Source organism: Alexandromys fortis, unplaced genomic scaffold (genome assembly GCF_014885135.2).
Source record: "Alexandromys fortis isolate MF-2015 unplaced genomic scaffold, M_Fortis_MF-2015_v1.1 scaffold_46, whole genome shotgun sequence".
NCBI lineage: Eukaryota > Metazoa > Chordata > Mammalia > Rodentia > Cricetidae > Alexandromys > Alexandromys fortis.
In genome coordinates, this window is record NW_026067919.1 from 11,471,737 (window position 1) to 11,499,075 (window position 27,339).

A 27,339-nucleotide genomic window follows, 5' to 3' on the forward strand; every position below is an offset into this window, starting at 1 on the left:
AACATAGATGGGAGGAGTAAACAGAATAGAATTCTGGGCGGAAGAGGAAGTGAGGTCAGACTCTGCTCTGCTTCCAGACAGACCGGACAGCTCTGCTGGAGCAGAGACGCCATGCTCAGCTCTCCCAGGCAACTCCAACCCACGATGGACTTAGGCTAGAATCTTCCCGGTAAGCGCACCTTGGCGTGCTTACAAACATTATTAGAAATGGGCTAGTCCAGGGGCGAGAATTAGCCTGTAAGGGTTAGAGTTCATGGGCCAAGCAGTTCTTTAAATGAATACAGTTTGTGTGTTGTTATTTCGGGCGTGAGCTAGCCAAGCGGCTGGGGTGTTGGGGACGCAGCCCCGCCGCCGCTCTTATTTCAACAATCTGCCTCACGTAAAGCACGCTGCATGGTGCCCACCCAAGACTGGCAGCACGGAGGGGTGTCTTCCTCAGAGTTTCCCCATCATCGGGTGTCACATGACTGTGCTTCTGTTTGCTAAATTCTATGTGGGGCAAGGAGACAAAGCCAACCCATGTCTGGAAAACATGTCACAAGGTGCAGTGGTGGGGAGGACCCCATGGCATGTGTAGAAAACATGAAACAAGGACCAAGAATCCAAAGCCATTCACCTTCGCTCACGAGTGATTCTGCCATTCACAAACCAGATGTTTTAATTAAAATGCTGCTAAAAGAAGCAAATCAATTACCAGCTCCCGTACATGATGATTTATTCTATCGCAAACATGGAAGAATGCTTATGAGTAGCATGTAACTGCTTGAGGTGAACAGTTAGCAAAAGCTGCTAATGAGTAGCCCTGTTGTCAAGTCAGACAAAAGACGCCCTGGGACTCCAGACATTATTGTAATGCAGCACTTGGTTCTGTAAAGCCAGCTCATCTTCCAGCATAGTATGATGGAGGGAACCCCGTCTTAGCAGACCCAGTCCACGCGGCCACCTGTCTTCTTGAAGAATGGAAAAGCAGAGTCTCCCAAACCAGAAATGATGGCAGCGTGGGAATGTTCACAGAGCCCGTGTCCTGATCTTGTATCGGGAAGAGTAGCATGACCAGGGTTTGTTTCCCGAGGCCTTTCCTGCAAGCCCTGTGCACGCTGTAACGAGCACCACAAAACCACGCTATGAGGGCCACGATGCCAGCCTGCGTTCTTGTGCTCTCTGTGAGGCGCCAGGCCAGCTTGCTCTTGACCACACCCACATTCATTTGCAGCACTTCAGCTCCAAGGCCTTTCCCAGGGCTGTTGATTTTCTTCCTCTCACTCTGGCTTGGTTTGTCCTCTCCTCCCTTACAAGGACAGCCTTTTACTGATAGCACTGGACACTGGCTTATCAGTTCCATGATCCCCTGAATGCTCACGTGGTTCGTCTTAGAAGTGGGAGTCTCCTGGCTGCTAAGACTGTGAAGCCTGTGTCTAGAGGGTTATAATCCCGTGGTGCTGAGGAAACTGTCTCGGCTTGGTTCCCATTTCTGCGATCCGTGTGGGATGGATGGTTCTCCACTGATGTGGATACAATGCTGTTGTACAAGCGTGCACAGCTCCCACACAAGCACGTAGGATGGGAACTATGGATTTGGGGTTTCTTTGTCCCCTGCTGCAGAGTCATGTTCTCCCCCTGTACGGACACTCCTGCAGAAGAGGAGTGATATCGTCCCTCAGGACAGAGGTGCTGTTGATTGGAGTCCTTTTAGTACCTGACCATGTAATGATCCATCACCAGCCTCAGGTGTTCAGACCCAAAACACCTAAAGCCTCTCCAGATGCAGCTGGCCACTCACAGCTCGATCACCTGGGCATCTCTAGAAAGGGAAAGAAACATTGGAAGCCTCTCTGTTAGAGTGATGGTGTTCTTACGTTTGGCTTTACCTGCTGGCAGCACAGTGAGCAGATGTGAGGAGCTCAGTGGCAGGTGTCAGCACCATGGGGCCTCTCCTCGAATGACACAGAAGGATGCCTGCGGTCCATGCTGAAGCCAGATACCAGCCATGAGGTCGTTTCTGCCAGCCAGACCTAAGGCCACAAGACTCACGTCAATACAGTGTTGGGCACTCCAGTATTCACCAAAGTGAATCAGAAAGTGCCCGGGACTCATTCCTCGGGGTTGATCGGGCTATTTGGGGGAAGCGTCACTGTATATGAAGACCGTGTTTAGATCTGGGCAGAGGCTGAGCGGAGCAAGACAGGGAGGCCTACGGGGATGTAAGACAGCGCCCTCAGCTCCACATCGCGAGTTGTTTGCTTCTGCACCAACTGAGACGGGGGGGGGGGGGGGGGGGGGAAAGGCACTGACCATGGATTTTTTTTTTTTCAAAAAAGGAAAACAAAAGAAAAAATGAAGGCACCAAATCAGGCCCTGACACAAACTCCTGACCTGGCTCCATGATGCCCTGTAAGCTGTAAGTTGAAACGAACCCTTTCTTCCCCTAGCTACTTTTAGTTGTGGTCTTCACCGCCGCACTAAAAGACAACCTAGGGTGGGGGGTGGGGTGGGGGTGATCTGTCAGGAAGAAACCTATTAGTTAGTAAAATTAATATACACTAATTAAACCATTAAAAAGGAAAGATCTAATGAAGGAAGCGGGGGCAACTGAGAAGAAAATCTAAGAGAGGCATCCAATGTTGTCTAATGCTACTGTGTCTCCCTAAAGCGAATAATGGTTCAGAAGAACACAGACTCTGTAGGACCTTGTCTAGACAGTCAGAGGCTAAGCACAGAGTTCACTCCATCTGTTGATTTTAATCAGCCACAAGGTAAGAGGCCCATTCAGGGTTGAGGAGAGGATTTTCAGGGTCTGGGCCTACTCAGCAAAAGTGCTTAAGATATTGATGACCCAAGTAGACAAGGAGGACAGCCTCCTTGCCATGGTAACCCTGAGCTAGGGAAGGGCCTCCTGGACCAGGACACGGGAGTCATGACTACACGAATGTGTGGGTGTCAACAGCCTCCTAGGAGCCAGGCACAACCCGCAGTAAAAGGCAGGCTAAGCAGACGAGAGAACAACACAAGCTGGCTGGGTAAGTAGCGGAATTAGACTGTCCAGCCATGTGATAACATGAAGAGAAAGAACAAAAAAAAATCTGGACACGACACAACCAGAGTGATTGTTAGGCTAAAATATTTTTACCATGTTATCCAAAAAAATTACATGTAGGTCAATAAGGAAAAACAAATAGATAAATAAAATCAATCCATGCTTCTGTGTCTGGTGAGCCAAGGAGAGCCTGGAACACTTATTATTGAGTTTTGAAAATAGGAATGGGTCTTAGATTCTGTCAGAAATGTCTCACTGATGAGAGAGTGGCCCAGTAAATGTCATGGGTAAAGTCCTTCCCCGACAGCCCACTCTCAACCCAGCTTGCCGTTCAGTGGATGCTAAGCAGGTTTCCCACCAAGATCAGGAACAAGGCGTGTAGTTCTCCGTGGCTCCTATCACATAACAGTGGCAACTTAAGATGTATCAGAGAAGAGGGAACAACAATTAGTGTCATAAGAACTGGGAAAGAAGGAATGAGTTTGGGCAGATGAGGGAGTGCCATGGAAACTCAAAGGGACCAAAGGAAAAAAAATAAGCCAAATGACCCAAGCATCTATGAGGGCATCCAGGGTAATATATACTCAGTGACCAGGTCAGTGAAGTAACACGAAAGACCGTAAACATACAAGGTATTTAAAATACTTGGGATTAAATTTACAAGAAAGGTAAGAACCTTATGAATAAAGCCTGAGGGTTTTCATTGAAACACACAAGAACAGACATGTTAAGTGTCTTTATAACAAGACCATGGTATGTATATCCACAGAGAATGCAGCCATAAAGAACGAAAAGAACCTGTGATGTGCAGAACCGTGAACAGAGCTGGAGGGCATGGTGTCGAGTGAAGTGGGCTAGACACAGAAAGCTGCCATGTGTCCTTGAACACAAAAAAAGTGGTGTGAAAAACGTCAGCCTGAATACAGACGACTGAGTACTGCAGGTTGGGATAAAGCAAAGCTGGGTTTGCATGTCAGATGCCTGGACTAAGACAGCATACTAAACCCACTAATAGTTGTGATTAACACATTTGCTAATCAAAAATAAAATGGACTTTTCCCATGGATTTCTGGCTAATGTTACAATGAAATTAATCAGCTCCAATCTAATGTATAAAAATTATATATCCCCAATGAAATACCAAGACATTTGTTTTTATAATAAAATTCTGAAGTTGACTGCAAAGTCTTGCTTAAAGCTGCCAGAACTAAACTAGCAAACCTTTCCCTGAGGAACAAGTGCGGTGTGGGTTTGCTGGGGGCTGGAGGAGACAGCCTGACAGATGGCAAAGCACATCTGGAAACACAGTGTGGTACCTGTCCATTACTGACCACAGGTAGCCAAGTCCAGAAACATCCGCGCATGCAGGGAACCAAGAGCAAATCAAATGATAGGAATAGAGGGCAGGACCAACACTGTCATTTGTCTTCTGGTTTGCTCTTCTTTAAGGTTTATTTTGTTGGTGGGTGTGTATATGCGCGTGTATACACATATGTGTGTGTGCCTTTGGAGGCCAGAAAAGTGCATCAGATCGTCTTGAAGCTTGATTTATAGAGTTACAGGCGGTTGGACATGGATGCTGGCAAATGAACTCAGGTCGTCTGGAAGGGCAGCCAGCACTTAACCTGCCCAACCATCTCTCCAGCACCATTTGTTCGTTTCTGAGACAGGGACTCACTATCAAGTTCAGGCTGGACTCTAACTGGCAACCTTGCCAACACTGGGATTAAAGGCGTGCACCAACTATACTTAACCTATGCTTTTAATGAGGTTGTTATTTGTGTAAAAGACCAAATTGTATCAATAGCTGGCCTCACACACCAAAATGAATACTAGCGAATTAAGCAAAAATTATTAAAATACCACAAAAATATATCTGAATAGATATCAAAATATAACCTGATATATACATAACATAAAAATTTCATGATTAAATATAAAATTAAAACTTATTATATGTGAATGTTTAAAATTTAATACGTTTTTGTGGAAGAGTCAAGGGGAGGGGTTTAGCCAGCCAGGAGCCACTGAGATGGCAGCCTCAAGCAGAGACATAGCAACAGTCTGGAGAGAAAGAATTCTCTGTGTTCATGTTGAACAGTCTCATCTTTGACTTTGGTCTTTTTTACCTGTTCAAAAATAAACTAAGGGTTTTAAATAAAACATTAAGTTCCCCTAGGCCATGAGAGCAGTATCCCTAATTCTGTATCAAATGTCAGCAATAATCACACAGAGAAAATTATTATTTAAATTGAACATAGTGCTCTAGCTGTATTCACATGAAAAGCAAAACTCTATAGGCAAAAAGCGCTGAAGAGATTTCATCGTGCTTGCTGGGCAGGCTGTACCAGGACACTGCTGGGATTCACGTAGCATCGTGTGTGATGGTTGGAACTGAGCAAAAGGGTAAAAATCCTTCTCTGGTAGAGAAACAGGCTCTCCACGTCAGAGGAGGCAACACAGACAGGGAAGCTCTGGAGACCTTCAGAGGGTTGCCTTTGCCTTTTACACATATACATGGAAAGAACCCAGGGAAAATGGCATGCTGGTGGCCATGAGTGTGATACAGTTTGTCCAAATTCAGATTTCTAAAAATCAAACCCCCATAAAAATAGAAGGAAACTCAAGGAAAGGGCTGAGGGGTAAGTCTGGATGAGAGAGGTTGGAAAGGACCTGAGATACTGTGTGTGTGTATGTCTATGTATGTGTACTCATGTGTCTATGTGTCTATGTGTGTGCATGTGTATCTATGTGTGTCTATGTGTCCATGTATGTGTCTGTGTATATGTATACATGTGTGTATGTGTTATGTATATGTATGCATGTAACTACGTATTATGTCTATGTGCATGTGTATATATGTGTGCCTTGTGTCCATGTATGTGCCTCTGTGTGTGTCTGTGTATACATGTGTGCATATATGTGTCCATGTATGTGCCTCTGTGTGTCTGTGTATGCATGTGTGCATATATGTGCATATGTGTCTATTTGTGCATCTGTGTATGTCTACATGTGTATATATATTCATGTCTGTGGATGTGTGTGAGCATGTGTCTGTGGATGTATGTGAGTATGTCTGTGTATATCTATAGTGTCTGTGTACACATGTATGTGTGTCTGTGTCTATGTGTATGTATATGTGTCTATGTGTATGTGTCTATTTATGTGTATCTGTGTATATGTGTATGTGTGTGTCTTGTGTATGTGTGTTTGTGTCTATGTATGTGTGTCTGTGTATATGTGTATGTGAGAGTGTGTGTATGTGTTTAATCTGGAAGGTGCTTCAGAACAGCCAGGATGTTTTCAATGGGGCCCATTTGTCTTCAAGAAATGATTTGCGCATTCCCCCTCTCCAGCTCCTGCCAGCCTTTGGTAGTTGGGAGAGCTGTCTCTGAGGTCATGAGAGCAGGAGAGCTGTCCCTGCCCCTCACCAGTTGTTTCAATCAGAAGAGTGGCCCCTTCATCTCTCTTGGGTAACACAGTAGAGCTGGCCCTGGTTATGTAGGTATGTGTAAGGCAGGCAACCCTCAGGGCCTGAAAGCAGGAAAACTTGTTCCCTCCTTGCTCCTTGCTGCATAGGGTAAACTAGCAGGGGCAACACTGGAGAGCTCACCCTGGAGAGAGCTCTGCTGGGAGAGAGCTGGTGGGCTGACCAACCCTGTGACCCCCAGACCCAGAACCAGGGCTATGTGTTAACCCATCTCAACATCCACTCCATCTATGATATACGTATATGTGATATATGGAGTACGTGAAGGGGCCAGTCCTACGACTCCAAAGCTGCAGGATCTCCACAACACAAGGCAAAAACAACATATCCAAGAGGAGAAGCAGTGAGGGCCCAGCATCGATAGTGTAGCAGAAACCAGAGGCCTCGAACCAGGTCAATGACTCTTTGCAATGACACTGCTAGTGAAGATATATGGACTAAATGGTATATGACGAGATTTTTCTTCTTTTTTTTCTTTTCTATTAAATTTTATGTTATTGTACAGGGGGGGGTGCAAGGATCTTATCCTTCTGGTGGATAAGAAGGGGGGTTTGCAAGGACAGAAGGTGGATAAGAAGGGATGGGGAGATGGATGAGATCAAGAAAGACACAAAAAATAAATAAAATATTTTTAAAATAAGATACATTCCATTTACTCAACTTGGGATACTTTGAGCAACAAAGAATTATGACGGTGATAGATTAAAAAGCATTGAAGTCTAGTACAACAATAATCACTAAAAATAAAATATGGGAAAAGAGAGAAGTATAAAAAGTCCTTCCCAGTTGCCCCCAAAGAGAATGACAGGTATTAAATGCAGAGGAGGCACCAGGATTGTGCACTCAGTATTTTTGTGACCACCAATGACAACAGCTGACTTAGACATGAGCTATGAATAGGTGAGATCAAAGGGTGAGGATCACTGGGGGTCAGGCTATGTTCACAAGCACCAGTCTTCAGCACATTCGCTATTGACAAAGAACTATATTGACAAAGCATCTCTACAGCACTGAGGGCAAGAGATGGCTTCCTTAGCCAGTCTATCAAAAGACGCATCACCAACAGGGAGCCTGGCAAGAGTTAGGTATGAACTGGACAGTGTAAGATAGGCAACACCCCGCCCTCCCCCTCCAAAAAAGAACGGGACATTATACAATTTTAAACTTAGGCAGTTCGAAATGAGAGACGCCATGGGAAGAAAGGAAAAGGAGATGGAGGGAGCAGATAAGTTTTATTTGCAACTTCTCGGATTTTCTATGGATTTCAAGAGTTTTTTTTTTTTTTCAAACAGAAAGAGGACAGAAGAGAAGATGAGAGATGACTCCAGACCTAGAGTGGCCAACCCATTCAGGGTTCAACCCAGGACCGTAAGATCGTGACCCTCCGCATCTGCTCCCAATATGCAGGCTTTCCCACTCTCGGACCCCCGCAAAGCAGTATGAGAAGGCAACCGTCAAACACACTGAAGCCTGCTAACACAGAGTAGCGTTTTGGATTTTGCTTTCGTTAAATGAGCTAAACTGGCTAATAGATTGGCCACTGTCAAAAGGAAGGGTTGTGGGAAAACCAGACTCTTGTTTGGCTAAAGCCCAGTTCTCCCAGCTTTAATTGAGCAAATGACCACAGCTTTTCTTTTCGTATGGCCGAAGGCTCATCCCTTGCGAACTCTCCACAGTCCTAAAGGAAGGCTGTCCAAGTCCAAGATCTCTAACTAGTGCCAGCATTCCCAACCATGGCAAGGGAAAGTGCCACAACTGCCCCCAGGGCAATGCCAGCCTCCTTCCTGTCAGGACAAGCTTTGGAGCAGAGGAAGATGCTGTCTAAAAGTCTAGTAAAGAGCGGGAGGTGAGGCCAGGTCACGTGCGAGCCCTGACTCCTTGTGCTCAGCTGCTTCCTGGGGTCTCAAGTTGGCTAGGATCCCCAGACTTCATCTCGTGTTAGCTGGAGGATCTTGGTCACGTCCCTCTGTGGCAGTCATTCATCCCCTTCCTTCACTGCCCTTGGCGGCTACTTTTGGAGGTTCCTTTTTTGAACAGCTGTTACAGCCTCTTTCCTCCTACAGCCCCATGCCTCAAAGACTCCAGAACTTTCCCACTTTGTCTTCTTTCTGCAGCCTCTTGGCTGTGGTTCAGCGGGTGTCCCAGGAGAGTCCGAGCTCTGGCAGACTTCCAGAGCGGCCACCATCTGCACAGGCCCTCCTCCTAGCCCTAAGAGGATGACTGTGATCATCCAGCGCCCTTCTCCTCTCCCAGTTTTCAGTGCTAGACAGGAAGTTTCAGGACAGGGTTTCAGGGTCATTCCCTTAACCCAAGGCTCTCACAACCCAGAGAGTTGAAACCTCTACAACATCTTCCCTACCCACACCATGGACTAATAAAGCATTTGCTCTCACCATAAGACTCCCTCTCTGGCCAAACGGCCCACTGAGGTCCTCCTTTCTCAGGGCTCCTGGGTTTGTGTGGGTTCCTTTTGCTTCCTCCCTGCACCCTGACACAATCTACTTCCCACTGAGTGAGAAGCCCCCCACACTGCCAAGGTCACACAGGCCCTTCCTGTCACACCACTCTCAGAGGGCTGTCGCCTGTGACCCCTGTCGTTAGGGGGAACTTGTCTTCCCTCTCTTGCCACCCAGCACCTGTCTCATGGCCACATGGCCATTCATTCATTCATTCATCACAGCCACAGCTCACGCTCTGTTCTAGGCACTGGGCTACCTGCTGGACCTACAGCGATGGAAAGACAGACCTGCTCTCAAGGAGGTTACATTTTTGGGAGAGAAACAAACAAACAAAAGACCCAGAATTTAATGACATGTGATATGTCATGCATCTATGGAAAAGAGGCTTTGAGAAAATAAAGCCAGGGATGGGGAGATGGCCATCAGTAAGTTCTGGAAGCAAGCAGGAAGAACTGTTTGATATCCAGCACCCATGCAAAAGCGGGGCACACGCCCATAACCCAGCACTGGGGAGGGGGCCACACGGGTATCCCTGCACCTTGCTGCCAGTCAGCCTAACTAAATCAACAATCTCTGGGCTCAGTAAGACACCTCGACTCAAAAGACAAGGTGGAACATGATTGAGGAAAATACCCAACATCAACATCTGGTATTCACGTGTGTGCACGTGCATGAGTGCAAGCCTGGCACACACAAACACATTCACATGCACGCACAGAAAGGAAAGAGAAGGGCAGTGTGGGTGCTCCTACTTAAAGCAGGCTATCTCAAATCACTGAGGCAGGGGTGGAAAGGAAATGAAGGGCAAGGCTTGCACCCACCTGAGCAAAAGCGTCTCTGTTAGAACACAGTGAGGGCAAAGGGCAGGCGACCCAAGAAGACATGGGCTCCATGCAGAAAAGCAAAGCTGCTAGATACCAGTGGGGGAATTTAACCTGGGACAGATTCTGATCACGGACGAGCTGCCGGCTTTGTTCTAAGTACCATGCACGGATGGTTCTGAGCAGAGTTGTTGAGAAGGACTCTAAGCCAAGCTGTGCAAAGACGAGTCTGGGCCCCTTTGGCTGCTGTGTTCTGTGGCCACTATTCTCATGGCCCCTACTGGTCCAAAGAAAGGAAGAGAAGCAGAATGCATTCTGTCCCCTATGGTGAGTTGGGGTCAGGGATGATACATACTGACTAGTCTGCAGTGTACTTACCTGGGGCTTCTCTTCCTGGGGTTTCTTGTCTTCTGTAGCATGGGGTCTAAACAGATAGAATTGATTGTTAGGAAGGAGAGCCTATGGCTCCTTTTCCTAGTTGGCATGCTTGTGGGAGTAGGGTGTCAAATTCAGCCCAGTGAATGGGCTCTAGAGTGGGCCACTCACTGGGAACTGGTTCAGGGCACATCTTACTGCTGTTGGAACTTCTCTGTCCATGGTCAGTCCCTGAGCCCCTTAGCTGGTGCACAGGCATGACTGAGTTGTTCCCCATACCGCCCAAGGCCCACATCCCCTCTCTACATGCAGCCTGAACCTCCCAAAGGGGCTAGAGTTCTCAGGAGAATGGATGCCAAAAACGATGGGCTAAGGAGACAGCTTCCTTTACTCTTATTGGTAAGGAAACAAAATCAAAGCTAAGCCAGTGCCTGTGACCAGTGATGGCCATTTCATTATGCCTCACACCACCCTTCCCATGTATCTCTACAGGGCATGACATATTTTGGAAGAGAAAAGAGCCTCCTTCCTCCTTGTCCTCCACAGAAAATTGCACCATCATCTTGGTTATCTTCAAGGTGCTTTGTGTGTGTCTTCCAGAGAGAGAGCTGCATATAAGCACTGCATGTTGCTATATAACTCATAGGGAAACTGCCCAGACCCTGCAGGGAGGTCTTCCCTGACACAGAGCAGGATGTGCCAGGCTGCCATTCACAGACTCACACGAGCCCAGCCACATCCAGATCAAATGCAACCACTCTTCCCTGTTCTGGGTATGACCTGCTCGTCAACCAGCTGAGCTCAGAACCACCTCAGGCCCTCCTGGGATCAATTTTATCTGACCGTATCCCGGGGACAGGGAAACAGAAGTTCCATTTGGAAGTAACTTCAGCTCTTTCCATCTTTCTCCAGAGAGCTTACTTCCCCGCATACCAAACTGACTACAGAATTACATAGTGACAGAGGGTTAGGCAGGGGCACAGCGGAAAAACAGACTCAGAGATGCCCCATTTATTCTCGGTGGGAGTTCCCGGGCTGTGGGCTTTTGGGTTTGCTTCACAGGATGCCATCTGCTATAGCTTAGGTCTAGAATGTTCTCCAAAAGCCCGTGTTAAAGGCTTATTCCTCAATACATGGTGCTACTTTAAAAGGTGGGACCTACTGGGAGCTCTGTGGCCTTAGGGACACATCTTTAAGAGGAATTGCAGAGTCCTGGCTTCTTCTCTCCAAGAGGAACCAGCATCCTCCTCTACACACTCTTGGTATGTAGTACCACCAAAAAGACCAATAGAGCATGGACCAAAATCCACAGACTGTGAGCCCCAAACTGAACCCTTTCCTCTCTTTAAGTTGATGGCCTCTGATGTTTTGTTACAGTAACACAAAGGACCCACAGACAGTCCTTTCTTCCCCAGAGCAGTGCAGGCTCTGTTTGTCACGGGTCCCTTACCCTGGGGCGTGTTCTTCAGGTCTGCAGAGTCACTATCAGACAAATGTCTCCGGATCACGCAGATCTTCAGGGCAAGGAAACCCGCAGATATGGCGACTCCCAAGGCCATACCAATGAGGGCATATTTGAAATCTAAAGCACAGGGAAGAATTGAACTCAATTCAGCTGACAACCTCCAGGGGCTTTTCATGGCTTTACACACAGTCCAGGCTCATGTTCCTGGCCCTTAACCTTCCAGTGTCTACCTGCTGTGCTAGCCTTGTTTTCCATTGTCCATCCCCAGCCCCTCCCCACCCCCAGAGCCTCCTCTCTGGTCTCTCCAGCTCTCAGAACTGTTCCCATATTTAAGGGTCATTCAAGGCCAGCAGGACCTGGCCCCTTGAGCTCTAGTGGTGGGCAACTTAATCCTCTGACTTCCTGCCATCCTACCTCACTTATCCCTTAATTTATTCATTGATTCGTCTGTCGAGGACATGAAAACCATTGCTATGTGGTGAACCTGAAAGCTAATGGGGAAGGTCCCACACTGTCTTAGAGGACCCTGGAGTCTGCTGAGAAAATCAGGCAAAAGGCTCACATTAATATCACATCACAAGTGGTCTGGACTGGCCTAGGGCCTTCATAGAGAGAGTTATGTGTGCATTGCTCCTTGCTGGTGAAGACAAGCCTCAACGTAGGGAGGACGGGCGCTGTGGGAAGGGGGCTGATGAAGAGGTGAGGACCAGAGAGAATGGCAGAGCCTGCCGTGGTAAGCCCATAGATACAGGATAAGGCATGGGACAAGCTAAGCTGCCGATCAGAGACAGACAGCACAGAGGTGGCCTGATGGCTTGTGTCCCTGGGATGGAGTTATTTTGGCCACTAAGTGGGCCTGTGGGCAAGACATGTGATGGCTAGCAAGAATGAACACCAGAGTCTACCTGCATTCTTTATAGGGTCTTACCGCAACTCTGTACCAAAACAGACACAGAGGCCACCTACCAATCTCAGTCCCAGCAGACTTGTCCATCTCCAGCACTTGAGCTCCTCCAACACCTTGAAGAAAACAAGTCCAAGCCTTGTTAGACACCCACTCTGGGCCTGGGGGTGGGGGTAACTCAGTGTAAGAACAATTGTTATGCAAGCATGAGAACCCAAGTTCAATCCTCAGCACCTACATTTTAAAAGAGAGGGAAGGCATGGCCACACGTGTGCCTGTGATGTTGACACAGACTGGATGGTTATTGGATCTTACTGGCTACCAGCATGGCTCTAGGTTCATTAAGAAACCCTGTGTGGTGGTTTAAAAGGAAATGGGCCCCAAACGGAGAGGCACTATTGGGAGGTGTGGCCTTGTTGGAGGAATTATGTCACTGTGGGGGTGGTCTTTGAGGCCTCCTATGCTCAGGCTGCCCAGTGACACAGTTCACTTCCTGTCGCCCAAGGATCAAGAGGCAGAGCTCTCAGCTCCTCCTCCAGCACCATATCTACCTGCACACTGCCATGCCCTGCTGTGACGACAATGGACTAAACCTCTGAAACTGTAAGCCAGTCCCAGTTAAATATTTTCCTTTATAAGAGTTGCTGTGGCCATGGTGTCTCTTCACAGCAATGGAACCCTTAGTAAGACAGCCTGTCTCATGGAGGTAGGCAAAAAGTGATAGAGCAATGCATGCCATGTCCTCCTCTGCCTTAACATAAATATGCACAAGTGCATGTGTGCACACTGCCAGCACACACACAGAGACACACACACTACCCAGCACACACATAGAGACACACACACTACCCAGAACACACAGAGACACACACACTACCCAGCACACACACAGAGACACACACACTACCCAGCACACACACAGAGACACACACACTACCCAGCACACACACAGAGACACACACACTACCCAGCACACACACAGAGACACACACAATACCCAGCACACACACAGCCAAGCAGACATGCACATACTAACATATACATCACACACACACACAGCCAAGCAGACATGCACACACTCACATATACATCACACACACACACACACACACACACCCCACACACACACACTAAAAATAGCAAAAATGGGCCAACACTGGTGGGGACAGAGGGCAGCTGGGATGTTGTTTGTCAAACTTGATTCCCTTTCTGCTTCCCCCTGACTACAACCCTCAAGAGCTCAGTGGGTTTCTGACTGCCAGGGTCTTGGGGCCTGGCTGAGGGGTTCAAACTTTCCCCAAAGACAAACTGAAGAATAGGGCCCTGTTGGGCTCTGCACACTATTCCTGATCTAAGACCCCTATGTTGATCCTAGCCTATATCCTGGTCATTCTCATCACCTCCTGTAGTCTACCCAGTCTTTTGCCATTGGGCCTCTCCCTCTGTCTGGTCCCTCCTCCTCCCCTCTCTGCTCGCATTTGGTCTTGGCTTTATGTTATTTCGTCCCTGGCTCCCCACACCTAGTGAGCTACCCCTTCTGTACCTCGATGGTTCTGTGCTTCCCCAGCCTAAGTGACCAAGTCAGTACTAACTTAACATTACGTAATTGCTTCTGTGCACTGGGTACCATGCTAGTAGCTTCTTAGCTAGTTAGTTACCAGCCCACAGAATATGTCGTGGTGTTCTCCCACTGTCTGCACAGGAGTGTCCAGCATTTGACACAGCATCTGAAATATAAGAATTATTAACAAATACCTGACGAATGAATAAATTATTGATAGAGGCGATAAAGCAAGACCACCATACAGGGATTCCTCATAATTCTAGCTGTTCTGGCCAGGACTTGGAGCCCCTATTCACTAGTAAACTGGTGGTACTACAGACCAGCTATATAAGACTGTGGGCCTTGGGGACGGTGGTCAATCCTCAGTCACTTATTCTGAGACAGATGTGTGCAATCCAGTTGGTCATATATTTAATACAACAATCACTCTGTGACGTGGGCCCAATTTGATGAATGAGGAGCCCGAGAGATACTGAGGACTTAAAAATGTGCCCAAAGACGAAGCAAAGTAGAAAGTGGCAGGCTTCCCCAGGAGCGCAGAAGCTGTGTACCATACTTGTGGGAAATACAGTACAAGACTCCCATGGACACTGAAACCCTGCATCCACCTCCTCTCCTACATACATACCTAGACACAAAAAATATTTATAGTAGCCAATAATAAAGTAGGATGATCATGATGATACAATATAAAAGTTACCTAGAATGCATGAAGTGTTTATTTCAGGATTTTTTCCTATTAAGCTTTTCAGGGTATGATAGACTTCAGATGGCTGGAACTCCAGAGAAAAATACTAACAACAGCGGGGACATAATTCCATGCCATCCAAGTCAATGGCAAAGGCCAATGGCCAAAATGGCCTTAGTGTCTGCTCATGCACCTCAGTGGGTCTTCCATGGAAGAGGAAAGGAGGCTGGGCCCTTGCCTGCTGAGCTCCCAGGAGGCTGCCTCCCAAGCCCTGACTTTCTAGAAAAGAAAGGGACAGAGATGCTGCTTGCCCAACCAGCAAAGGCCTTTTCCATTTACTCAAGACCACTGGCCACCCTCAGCGACACTCAGCACAGGGTGTTATGCCATAACTACACTAAGGACAACTGTGTTCTCTGTTCAGTGGGGAGGGGCTCATCATAGCAGTCCAGGACTTGTTTTTAAAGATTGGCTTTACTTCTAACTGTGTACAGGTGTGTGTCAGTATGCATGGTTAAAGGAACCCAGTAGGTGCCAAATCCCCTGGAGCCAGGGGTACAGGCAGTTATGAGCTGCCTGGCTTGGGTGCTGAGAACTCAACTTAGGTCTCTGGAAGAGCAGAGAGCGATCTTGACCTCCAGGCACCCCTGGTTCTGAAGTTTTATCTCACCTGCTTGATGGGTGAATGAAGCCTAGAGATTCCCAAGCAAAAGCACACAGCCTTGTTCTAACCACAGCTTCTGTGCAGACACACGGATGTCCCTTTCCTACAGAACTCAAGCTTACACACTCTCACACACATACACACACACACACGAGCCCACACCTGTGCATACACATAATGACTTTGATTTTCTCTAACGGGTGAAGCCCCCAATAAACTCTACTTCATTAACATTTCCTTAAATGAAACCTGCTGCCCCAGCTAGATTGAACCACTCATGGACCGAAAGATCCAGAACTGCACGGAAGGGCTATAGATGAGAGTAGGGTTTCCGCGGATACTCTAGCCTCAGAACCACCATGTTCCCTGTTCACACTGAGTCACACCCTCTGCTGACAGCGGGGCCTCCTTCTGTCTGTATTGGACAAAACACAGGAGTCGGTGAGGGCATCCTTCAGGGAGGTTAGGCTTCTAGTGGTCAGCCTGCCTTTGCTGTCCAGTCATCGGCTTTCCGGTTCCCATCTTTGGGTCTCCCCCTTGGTGACCAGAGCTCTTAATGGGAGCATTTGTCGTGAACACTTTACCCCAGCCCCAGATGAAACTGACAAGGAAATATGGGCACAATTGAGAAAGCCAGCTGCAGAGCCAGTAGCCACAACCACAGGACCCAGAGGTGTGACAGTGCCTCAGACCACTGTGGAGGAGTGGAGGGAGAAAGGAAGGAAAACCTGGGGTCAGAGCACCAAGCCCTGCCCCAGCATCACCACAGCAGCCTGGATCTGCTCTCCCTAGCTCTCGTCCTAGTCAGCGATCCTATCCAGGTTCACTTTGTCCTTCCTTGGGTCCTTTTATTCCACTCAACCCTTTGCAGATCCCTGAGACACCACCCTCCCTGTATTATGCTCAGATAACCTCTAAGCCTTGAGACTTTCCGCTAGTCTCTGAAGCTTCCAGCTTGGGGACTTCCTCCCTGAGGTCTGCATTACTGCTGAGCAGACAAACTTTAGTGGCTCTGGATGGAACTGTGCCTGCTAGCCAGCCCTCTGGCCACTCGGCGGCAGCCTTTCCCCTCCTCAGGGAGAAAAATCCTCCCAATCCGCCTTAGCTCTTTGCTCTCAGTGTGTCACCCGGAGGTCTAACCCTGCTTTCTAATGAGCCCCCGGGTGAGAATCCATCCTCAAGGCAAGCTGCCCCCTGCTAGGGTCACGAGCTGGGGAAGTCCCTCTTGAGCTGTAGACCCTCGGCAAGCCCCTAGCTCTGCAAAGTAGCTGGAGGATGGATGGCCCTAACAGGGCTTGTCTTCCAGCACAGCCAGAGGACTGCAGGATGCCTTGCTCTGCACAGGGATGTGTGAGACCCCAGGAGGAAGCTGAAGGAAAGCCAGCAGAAGCAGAAATTCTCAGCAGGAGTTCTTATAATGTAGAGGCAGGGCACAATACTGGAACACAGGCTCTAAGACCCTCAGAGGGGCTGGGCCTGGATGTATGTATGTATATACTGCTGGATGTATGTACTGGATGGATGTATGTACTGGATGTATGTATGTATGTATGTATGTACTGCTGTCCCTAAGGCAAATATCACCTGCTACTAGTCCCGTGAGCCTGGCTGTGCACGTGATCATACTCTTGCGTGCATGCGTATACACACACACACACACACACACACACACTGTGCTCCAGCACTGTTCCCGATGAGTCGAGTATACAAGGTAAGCATAACCTCTGCTATTGCCTTCTAGATGGACTGGCTGAGAGCCTGAAGCTTTCCGAAGAAGAAGCAGCCCACAGAGCCTCCAAGAGGAGTTAGGTGGCATGCTGCATGTAAGAAGTCTCCTTCAGAGAAACTTACATCAAGACACTCACTGTCCTTTCCACACCCCAACTGGACCTGATGCTTTGCCTTTATCAAGCAACTTGAGAGAAATTTGATGAGGGCTTGAATAAGTAGTCTCTCTCTCTCTGCAGCTCTCCAGCCTGGGGCTCGCTCGGCAGGTAGCTTCCAATACTGCAAGAGTCAATGGCTCTTGAACTAGGGGGTGTAGGTAACTGAGTGCCAGAGCGGTTCCTTAGCATGCGCGAAGTCCCTCATCTCATTGTCAGCACTGAAAAGGAGGAAGCGACAAGAGTAGATGGCCTTGCCAATCTACTCTCCTCACACAGAGGAGGATGGAACCTCGGAGAGCTGAGAAGAGCGAGCCCAAGGCACGGTTTGGACTTGCCCATCTCGGTTGGAATCTGACCCACTAACAAACAGCCCATCCCTGGCATCTAGGCCTCTTTGTGCTGTCCACCTGTTGGGGCCACCCTCGCTGGGGGCTAACGCTCCCTGCCACCTTATTTGGGCAGAATCAGGGCGTGTGATTCCCAGTTGTGGGCTGGTCGCCATGTGTCATTCTATAAGTATCTGAGCTAAAAATAGGGGTGGCCACCCTAAGTGTTTGTCAACTGATGCCTGGTCACATTCATCTGGGTACTTAAACATTACAGGGTGGGTGGTGGGTCCTAACTTTAGATCTCATGAATTCCGACATTCCGGACTAGAGGAAATGGGCATCAAATGTTAGGACTAGCATCCACCCCGCCATTAAAGAGTCCACACACCAACAAGGAACCAGCATCAGGCCAATCCAAAGGGCCCTGAGGAGATCACGAGCTGCCAAAAAATGACCAAGGAGACTTGAATAAATGTCTGTCATCATCTTTGATCGCTTGTCTGCTGGTAGCATCTTGATGTTCCTCTGAGGGAGCTACTTTACATGATTTTTGTTGTGTGCATGGCAGAAGGGGAACTGGCTCCAGGACAGCCTTGTGAACCACAGCGATCACTAACTAAGGGAACAGTCCTGATGTATCATCATCATGGAAAAGCAGGCTGTCAAGTGAGGTGGCAATGGAGAACACTGGCTGAAATAGGAAACCATTTAGGATAGCTGCAGAGAAACCTGGTGAGAACACACAAGCCGCGCAAACCCTTATGCCCCTTGGGCCTTTGCAGCTGGGCCTTGTACAATGCTTCCCCATTGCCCGCCTCTAACAATTAGCACAAAAAACCACTTGGAGAGGTCTGCTCCAAGTCTCCTATTGGCTCTGTTGGTCCAAAATCACTCCTGCACCCTCATCAGACCTCTCCCCTTGGGACTTGTTCTGTGACACAGAGGTTCCAATAATACAAGGAGAGTTATGTTCCCTGGAGCCAGGACGGTACCTCAGCCCCCTTGGAACTTGGATTCCTCTCCTGATTGGCAGAGAACAACAGTAGAAGGCAGAGTCGTGAGCTGACCGAGCTCCAAAGCTACTCCGTGTGAACCTAGAAGTAGTTTGAAGTCTCAAAGTGATAAGATCAGGTTTGTAAAAAGCGAAGTTGAGTTCAACCACAGAGACAAACGAGCAACAGAATTGCAGCATGCGCCTCTGAAGCTCGCGCCAACTGCGGAGCACACCTCCATCTTCTGCAGTGGACTGAATCTTCGGGAGCCTGGGCCATCCTGGTACATGACTGGAACTGTGTAGCAGTTGAAGGAGGCTCAGAAAGGACCCTGGGAATGCGAAATTAAAGGGACAGTCCAGCTGGGTTTTATGCCACTGTTTGAACCTGAGCCTTGCTTTTCTCCTGGGAAAATGGGTACACACAACCCTGTAAGTGTGTAAGAAGCACTCACCAGAAGTGCAGGGAGGAAGAGCCAGAAAACAGAGCCCAGCACAAAGCACTCCTTTTAGGTCGGTGTGAGTGTGAGTGTGGCAGTAGCTCCTCCCCTTCCTGGCTATTCATGAGCAGGTGGTCTTCTAAGAAAAACAAGGCCAGGAGCCCTGTCCCTTTTAGCCCTCCACTGGGCTGGGGCTGTTTGAACGTGACAATGACACTCGTCTGCCATTATGTGCTATGTTGAAACCTTTGTCCCATTAGAACACTGGGGATATACTGTCTGGCCCGAGTTATGTGGGCTCTTCACTCCCCATGTCTGTGTGGCTTCCACTGGGGTCTAGAACCTTCTGTGATGCCATAAATTACAGAAACCTCAGGCGCCCTATCATGAGCCCCAAAACCACCAGAAGCAGCTTTTCCTGAGTCACCCTTTCTCATATCACAACCAGACCTTAGCCCCTCAACTTTAAGTAAACAGGATGTCCCCACATCCTCCCATGACTCGGTATGCCCCAGTCTTTCTCTGAAAGGACCAAGATTGGAGATAGAGCGGTACAGATCAGAACAAGAGAAAACAGCAGAGAACAGAGCACACAGACAGAGAGGGCGACAGGCAACAAGGGGGCATGATGGCTGTCCCTGGTACCCAGGGAGCCCTACCTGTGGCAAGAGAGTTCCCAAGGACTCAGAGCAATCTCTTAATCCACACACCTAGCCAAGCCCTTGAACTTGACACTCAGGAAGATGGGCAGGGTGGGGGTATGGTCACACAGGAACTGTCTGTCCATACATTCAGTGATTGGGCAGCAAAGACAGCCAAGGGGACACTCAACCCTGCCTGGGGTGTTGGGAAACTTCTACAAGCTTACAGTTTAATTAAATTAGATAGGAGGATTAATGGGAGCCAGTGAAAAGGGGTAGGAGGGGTGACAAAGGCAGAGGAGGAGGCAAGGATGAGGGCCAGGAGGCTTGAGAAGGGGCTGGGAGTGTGAGAACCAAAGAGGTAGCTCTTAGAGGTTGTCATGGTGACCTCAAACAAGCATTGGCCAGTCCCCCAGGTCTCCTTGTTGCAGTCCTGAGGGCCGGAGGGCATGGTCTTGCCTGTGTTTTGCCCAGCTAGGACATGGCTGCCCAAAGCAGGAGGGAGAAACAGGAAGCCATAGAGGGCCAGCAGACTGATGAGGAGGCCATGAAACATGAGCAAGCTCCTCCGCCTTCCAGAAATAGTACCATAATTAAGAGGGGAATGATAACAGTGGGTGACCAGACAACATCAAAACCTGGGACCATACTGTTTTCCCGAGCAATCTTGGCTAATTAATTCTTAAAGATTCACACACTGGGATCCAAACACTCAGCTTACAGCAGCCAAAGCAATCGATAGCTTCTCAGACTAATGGAGGGACTGGGGGTGGGAGCTGGCTTGGGTCTGAATGAGAACCTTTGCAAAACTGGGGAGTCCTGGGAAGGTCTGGGTTCATTCTTACCAGGAGGTGAAGACATGTTCTAAACCACACCTGGCAAGGGAGTGGCTGCAAGCCTGGGTTGGGGGGATAGACACTAGGAGAAGGGGAGCGTGGTGGGTGTTAGCAAGGTAGGCAGTGCCCTCCAAGGGATTCTGGCCCTCACCAGGCCCACACTCAGTAGGGAAAAGGTATATTACCCATTAGTGAGTGCCTGAAAGCCTCCCTGTGACCTGAGGAGAGGAGAGACGCACAGGGAGGATACTCAGAATCTGGAATTCCTCTTCTGCCGCCCACTGCTCTATCAGTGACTTTGGGCTCAGCATGCTGGTGTGCTGAGCTCGGTGCCACCGGCAGAGTGTGGCTGTGTGAATCCCCTGGCTATGTGTGCCCCTAGTGAGAGGCAGGCAACAGCTGTCTTTGCACCTGTAGACAAGCTACCCACTTAGAGACTGTCTTCTTCTGTCCTGGTGGGAGAAAGATGGGGCTCTCAAGGGAGTGCTCAGACCGGGAAGAACAGTGCTCCCAGCAAGGGCAAAGACTTATAAGCGGAGAAAGGCCTGCAACCCCGTCTTGGAGCTTCAGCTCAGAGCTGCCTTTGCGGGGCTGTTCTTGGCAGTGAGCAAGGAAGCAGCCTCAGTGCAGAATAACTAATTAATGATGGTAAAGTATCAGGAAAGAGGGAAGCGCTGTATAACCGCTAAGTGGTGGGGTTATTATTATTCATGCAATATTCATACTGTACTCTTCAGCCTTGGGAAGCTTTGCGAGAGTCCCGAGGGACCCGCTGAGGGAAGCACAGACTCAGGGCAGCAGAGCTGTGGGATGACAGCTGGCCTGGCCCATGCAAAGGGCCGCGACACTGCAGAGAAAGCAGCCCATATAGGAGTCCCAGGGCGAGGCTGCCAGATCCTCATCTGCCTCTGTTTACCAACCGAGGCTGTTGAGTGAGCCCTGCTGTGCACTGGGCATCTTGCTCTACGTGTCTCTGCAGAGGCAGCTCCTGATGTTTGCAGAGCTCAGGGTGTGTCCCGTATTGAAATATTTAAGTTATAAATCAAGCCACTTGCTGTGCCTGCCTCACCCTACCCCTTCACTCAGAAACCCACAGTCCCCTTTTGAAGAGAGAAGTCTTGCTGTAACGCTTCCAGAGGCAGCATGGCAGAGCAGAAAGAAGCGGGGCTTGGTCTCAGTTGCCTGGGACCCCAGACCCTCAGGACTGGAGATGTGGCCTACTGCTCGTAGATCCCTCACAGAATCCTTTGCCCAAGTTTGGCTTTCCTCTAGACTTCTGGCTGATGCTAAATCATGTTCCATCTCTATCATTTGGGGAGAGGAGACCCTGTCTTCTGGGTATCTGGTCTGCTGGTGGCTGGAAATAAAAGTAACTTATCCTTCCCTCTCTCGTCTCCAGGGCAACCACTACGCTGAGGTTTCTCCTGTCTTCACACATGCCTTTGCTTGCATTTGGGGGCTCCCATACCCACACACGCCCTTCCCCACAACTGAGTGCTGACCTAAGTCTTGAACTTCACAAATATTTCCTGGCAAGATCAAGAAGAGGAAACACCTTTGCACTGTACATACATACGCGTGCGTGCGTGTGTGTGCATGTATGTGTGCCTACAGTATCTGGGAGCACAGAACACAGTCCTCTCTGGGTGACTGATCCCAGGAGGAGACAGAAACTGTTAGGCTCACATGTCCGCATATGAATGATATTAGGTATGAACCTGAAACAGCCCAGCTCTGCGAAGGTCTCACACCAGCATGGGAAGCAGACCATTATAGAGTTGACCTATCATCAGGGGTCACACATGGCTCAGTGGTCAGGGCTTGTCAATGTCACAGGAATCCCTGATGTTCAGTGCCCCAATACAGCTCAAGATTCTTCACTGAGTCTCTCCAGGACCCTTCCTACTTCTGCTTAGCTGCCGATGGCTGCTGTCACACAACAGTGGGCCCGTCCTGCCCAGCATTATTCTCCAGTGAAGCTAGACCTTGACTGGCCATCAGCGGTGACAGAAACAACCTCTAGGCCACACTCTTAGCCTTGGTTTGCACACTATTTCTTGTGAGAAGGCGTGCTTGAGGAGTGCAATTGGGTCTCAAGGGGCCAGTGCTGGCCCTGGTGGCTCTTGCACAGTTCTGGCCAGTCTTGGGGTTGACGCAGCTGGGCACCAGGCAGACCCTTAGGAGTGAGCAAACCCAGATTTCCCTGCTGAGAATCTAATGGAATCAAATGTAATAAAAAGATCAGTTGAAGCAATTCTTGTAGATAAATGAGGGTCTGGATGTGAGATTAGGAGGAGGCTCGGACAGTTTAGCTCGGGAGCTGACGAGAAAGCTGACTGATCTATGCAACCTGCTCATAGCCTCTCAGCCACCCCACCCCCCATGGGGGCATTTCTTCCCTTCAGGATCCTCTGGGATCAAGGATATTTGATGGAGATCTGGAAACACCAACACCCTCTAGGATAGTATTACTCCAAATCAGCCCCCCTCCTCAGTGTGCTCCTCTGAGTCTAGGAAGGTGGAATGTGCTTCCTTATTCCAGTTCCTCACACTAAAAATAACTAAAATCCCTCTGTACCATATTTCAAAACAAATGCAAGTGGAACCTGAAGGGTAGAGAGAAGGCAGGGTGCCCAGGACTCTGAGATTCCTGGAATAAGTAGAAAGCGGATTCCCTTCTATTTCCTCCGTGGAAGTGCAGTAGGGCCACATTCTATGATGCTATGCTCATCCATGACAAAACCCTCTTAAAACCAGAGGTGGAGGAAACCTTCTTCACTATCACAGAGACCATCTGCAAGCTTACTGTCAGCTAACAGCACTTGTAATCAGCAGTTCTCAACCTGTGGGCTGTGATTCCCCACAGTGGTCATCTATCATATATCCTGAATATCAGATATATACATTCTGATTCATAAGAGTAGCAAGGTTGCAGTTATGAAGTAATTTTATGGTAGGAGTCACCACAACGTGAAGAACTGTATTATAAAGGGTCACGGCATTGGGAGGGTTAAAAAGCACTGTTCTTAATGGTGAGAAGTAAGGTAGCGGTCCACTTAGATCAGGAACGATGCAGGGGGATCTGCTGCCATTGCTTCTTTTCAGTTCCGTACTAGAAGTCCTAGCCAAGCCAGGGAAATAAGAATAGGGAGTGAACACGGGGTGGGGTGGGAGGAAATCCTGACCTCATTTGCATGTAATATAACGGCCAGAAGAAAATCCTAAGTAATCAAACAATAACTCATAGAATAAGTGAGTTCAACAAGGTGGTGAGACTCAGAACCACACATGCAAACAACGGGGCTTCTTTACATTCAACTATGCAAAGGAGGAAAGACTTGAAAGACAACATAATTGGTAATCACTCGAGAACACTCAGACGTGAGTCTAAACATGCACACTCATTCATGTACTGCACACTGAGGAGAGAAATCAAGAATATTAGTGGGTTCCTAGAAGATACATACATAAGGAAGATGTCCTATTTCTCACAGTTGTTCTACACCTTTATGCAAATCACATCAAAAGGCACAGTAAGTTTTTCTGTGGACATCCAAAGACTTTTCAGATTCACCTGGCTGGGATAATTAGAAGGGACTACTGGACAAGCTAAAGATGTTCTGTAGCTTGGGACTTGAGGCTGCTCCCATGGCAGAGACAGACATGTATCAGCAGAAAGGAGCACCAAAATCAATTCCACAAGTACAGCTATCTGCTTTTTGACAAAGCAACTGATTCAGGTCAATGGAGGAAGGATGAGGTGTTTTGTTTTTTTTTTTCAGCCAATTGTGCTGAAGCAATCAGAGACCTCTAGGTAAAAAAAAAAAAAAAATACAATAGCAAATATAATACACCTAGATATAAATTCTTAACACACACAAAAGGACCAAAATGCATCATGGGGGCTGGGGTGGTACCATAGTGTATAAAGTTCTCAGATGCAGGCGTGAGGCCTTGAATTCAGACCCCCAGCACCCACATCCAAAGCTGGGCACAGTGATATATACCTGTAATCCCAGAGTTGGAGAATTAGAGACGGGGTGCTAGGAGCTCACTGCCCAGAAAGCCTAGCTGAATTGGTGAGTTTCATGATCAGTAAGAGACCCTATGCCAAAAGAAATGGAGGGTAATAGTGAAAGACACCTGATGATGACAGTGGCCTCTAGATCACACATATAACTTGAAAATCTGCACACACTTGCATATACACATATACAAACACATACATACAAAACACCCACATACACAAAACAGATTTAAATGCAAAGCATGAAACCATACAAGATTTTGGATGGAAATCTTGAGGACTTAAGGTGAAAATTTCTCAGGGTTCTTATCAAAGGAAAAGCCTGTCAAAGAGAAGTAAACTAGAAAGTTAAACTTCACCAACATTAGATACGTCCAGGCTGGAGAGATAGTTCAGTAGTTAAGACCTCTTGCTGAACTTCCAGAGGACTCCAGATGGGTTCCAGCACTCATATCATGTGACTTACAACCTCCTGTAACCTCAGCCCCAAGGAATCTGACACCCCCTTCTGGCTTCTGCAGACACAAACACACATGTGGCATACACACATGTAGATACACACAGAAACACACACATAAAAAAGAAAACAAAAAATAAGGCCAGATATAGTTCTGCCTTTGCTGTCAGTACTCAGAAGACAGAGGCAAGCCGATCTCTATGTGAGTCTGAGACCATCCTAGTCTACAGAGCAGGTTCCAGGCCAGTCAGGGCTATGTAGTGAGAACTTGTCTCAAGCTCTTAACTTAAAAATTAAAAAAACAAAAATAATAAGCCTTTACAATATTCAATATTTTCTGCAGTCATGGATTTGGAAGATGGTACTCACACTTCTATATGGTTCAAAGAACACCTGAAAGTCAACAGTAAAACCCAGCAACCAACCCCAAAGAAAAAGACTGAATCCAGGGAGTAAACGGGTTAGAAAAAGGGACGACTCCCCAAAGCTAGTCCTGCTGTCTTGCTCTGTGGATAAACTGGCTCTGCCCACTTGTCCCAGGCTCTTCCCTTCCTACCCGCCCGCTGGCTAAGAGGCCCTGGTGGATGGCTCCCTTTCGACTCCTCCTGATAATCTGGCAGCAAAGGCGAGCAAACACACTGATTCTCTCTCACACACATCTCCTCACCGCAGAATCTAAAGCATTGTCTTGGCAAGGAACTGGAGCAAGGGAAAAGCTGTCAGGAAAGATTCGTACAAAGATCTCAGGGACTAAGAGCCAAGGAATAAAGTGATGAGTTTGACTTTGTAAGATAAAAACGAATTTAATTCTCTTTACCCTGGCCTCTGCCATCTTTTCATTATAAATTAAGGCAGTGGGTGGAGAAAGCCTCTCTCTTTCAATAACTCTGGCTCCTTCAGTGAAAGATGTTTTAGGCCCTGGAATGTAATTAAAGTGATACTGTATTCCTTTTAGTCTCGTGATTATAATAATACATAGAATTCTGCAGATGCTCCAACACCATTAAAACAAAGACAGATGGCTGACGTTTCTGCTGGAGTTTAAATCCTTGGGAGTGTTTCTTATGGCGGCACTCTGAGAACACAGATGATAAAATGCTGAGGACTTCTTACCAGATATTACCAATGGGTATTTTTCAGTCAATATTTAGCACAACTTAAACATATTGACCATCTAGTATTTAAGTGGAAGTTTTGATGACCACAGTCCAAGACCTAGTTTTGGGGCTTTTAATATAAGGTCAACAGTGCGTCAGCCTTTCTCATGCACGCTGTACCTCCATCCATGAAGTTGAAGGTAACAGCATTGCCACGTTGTTTTTGGGTAGAAAAATGGGTCATTTGAATGAAATCATTATGGAGGATCAGGTAGCCCCAAAGTGAGCATTGCTGTGACCGTGTTGGCTTGACAAAAGCATCACTGGACTGAACAACCAAGTCCATGTGTACCTCAGCCTAGAGGAGGCTAAAGTAATATGGCTACTCCAGGCAGTACCTGCCCCTACATCAAGGTGGTAACAACCATTATGGGAAATACTGAAATGCCATTCACAGATGGTTAAAGTATTTTATTAGCACTGCAGTTCCTAAGGCTCGTGACTATATTATAGTTATGTAAGAGTAATTCAGTCTTTATTTCCAATTGACACGGTACGTTTGATTGTCTTTATAGGGCACAGTATAACGATTCAACATACACGTACAATGAGCTAAGGAAAACTGGCAGTTTCATTCCCTCTTCTCGTGTCCCTGTAACTGGAAACTCAACACTCCCCTAGCTGTTCTAAAGTGTTCCACAAATTGCTGCAGATTGCAGTCACCCTGTTGTGTAGCACAACTAATGAAAACCCAGAGACAGATATTGGGGTTCAACTTGAAAATCAGAAAAGCAAAACAGTCGAGAATCTTACCTTAATGAAATCTTCAGACTGAAAGAGAGCGAGTTCCTGTCTCATACCACATTATATTTCTCTCCAGTGCTGGGATTAAAGGCGTGCACCACCACTGCCCAGCCTCTATGGCTAACCGGGGTAACTGCTGGGATTACCATTAGTCAGTGTGTGCAACCACTGACTAGCCTCTATGGCTGACTAGTATGGCTGCTTTGCACTGACCTTCAGCAAGCTTTATTTATTAAAATACAAATGAATTATCACTACATTTCCCCTTTTTGTCTAAAATAAAAAGAAGGCTATAACTGATAAAAGAAAAACTATATATAATAAGTACATGACTATATACAATATATACAGTCAAAATTTCATCAAC

General features: G+C 47.8%; 1 protein-coding gene across 2 annotated transcripts in view; it reads right to left on the reverse strand.

Moving 5' to 3' along the window:
- Window positions 1-642: 642 nt before the first annotated feature.
- Window positions 643-27,339, reverse strand: part of Tmem273 (transmembrane protein 273) — a 31,988-nt gene continuing 5,291 nt past the window's right edge. The window contains exons 2-5 of one of the 2 annotated variants that reach the window (XM_050140604.1): window positions 12,611-12,664; window positions 11,630-11,761; window positions 10,183-10,228; window positions 643-1,801 (exon numbers count right to left, since the gene is read on the reverse strand). In XM_050140604.1, the coding sequence (XP_049996561.1) occupies window positions 1,777-1,801; window positions 10,183-10,228; window positions 11,630-11,761; window positions 12,611-12,664 (257 nt within the window). In that variant the 3' untranslated portion in view covers window positions 643-1,776. Of the gene's footprint in view, window positions 2,013-10,182; window positions 10,229-11,629; window positions 11,762-12,610; window positions 12,665-27,339 lie in introns of both variants that reach the window. The other variant, XM_050140603.1, reaches the window with a different exon arrangement.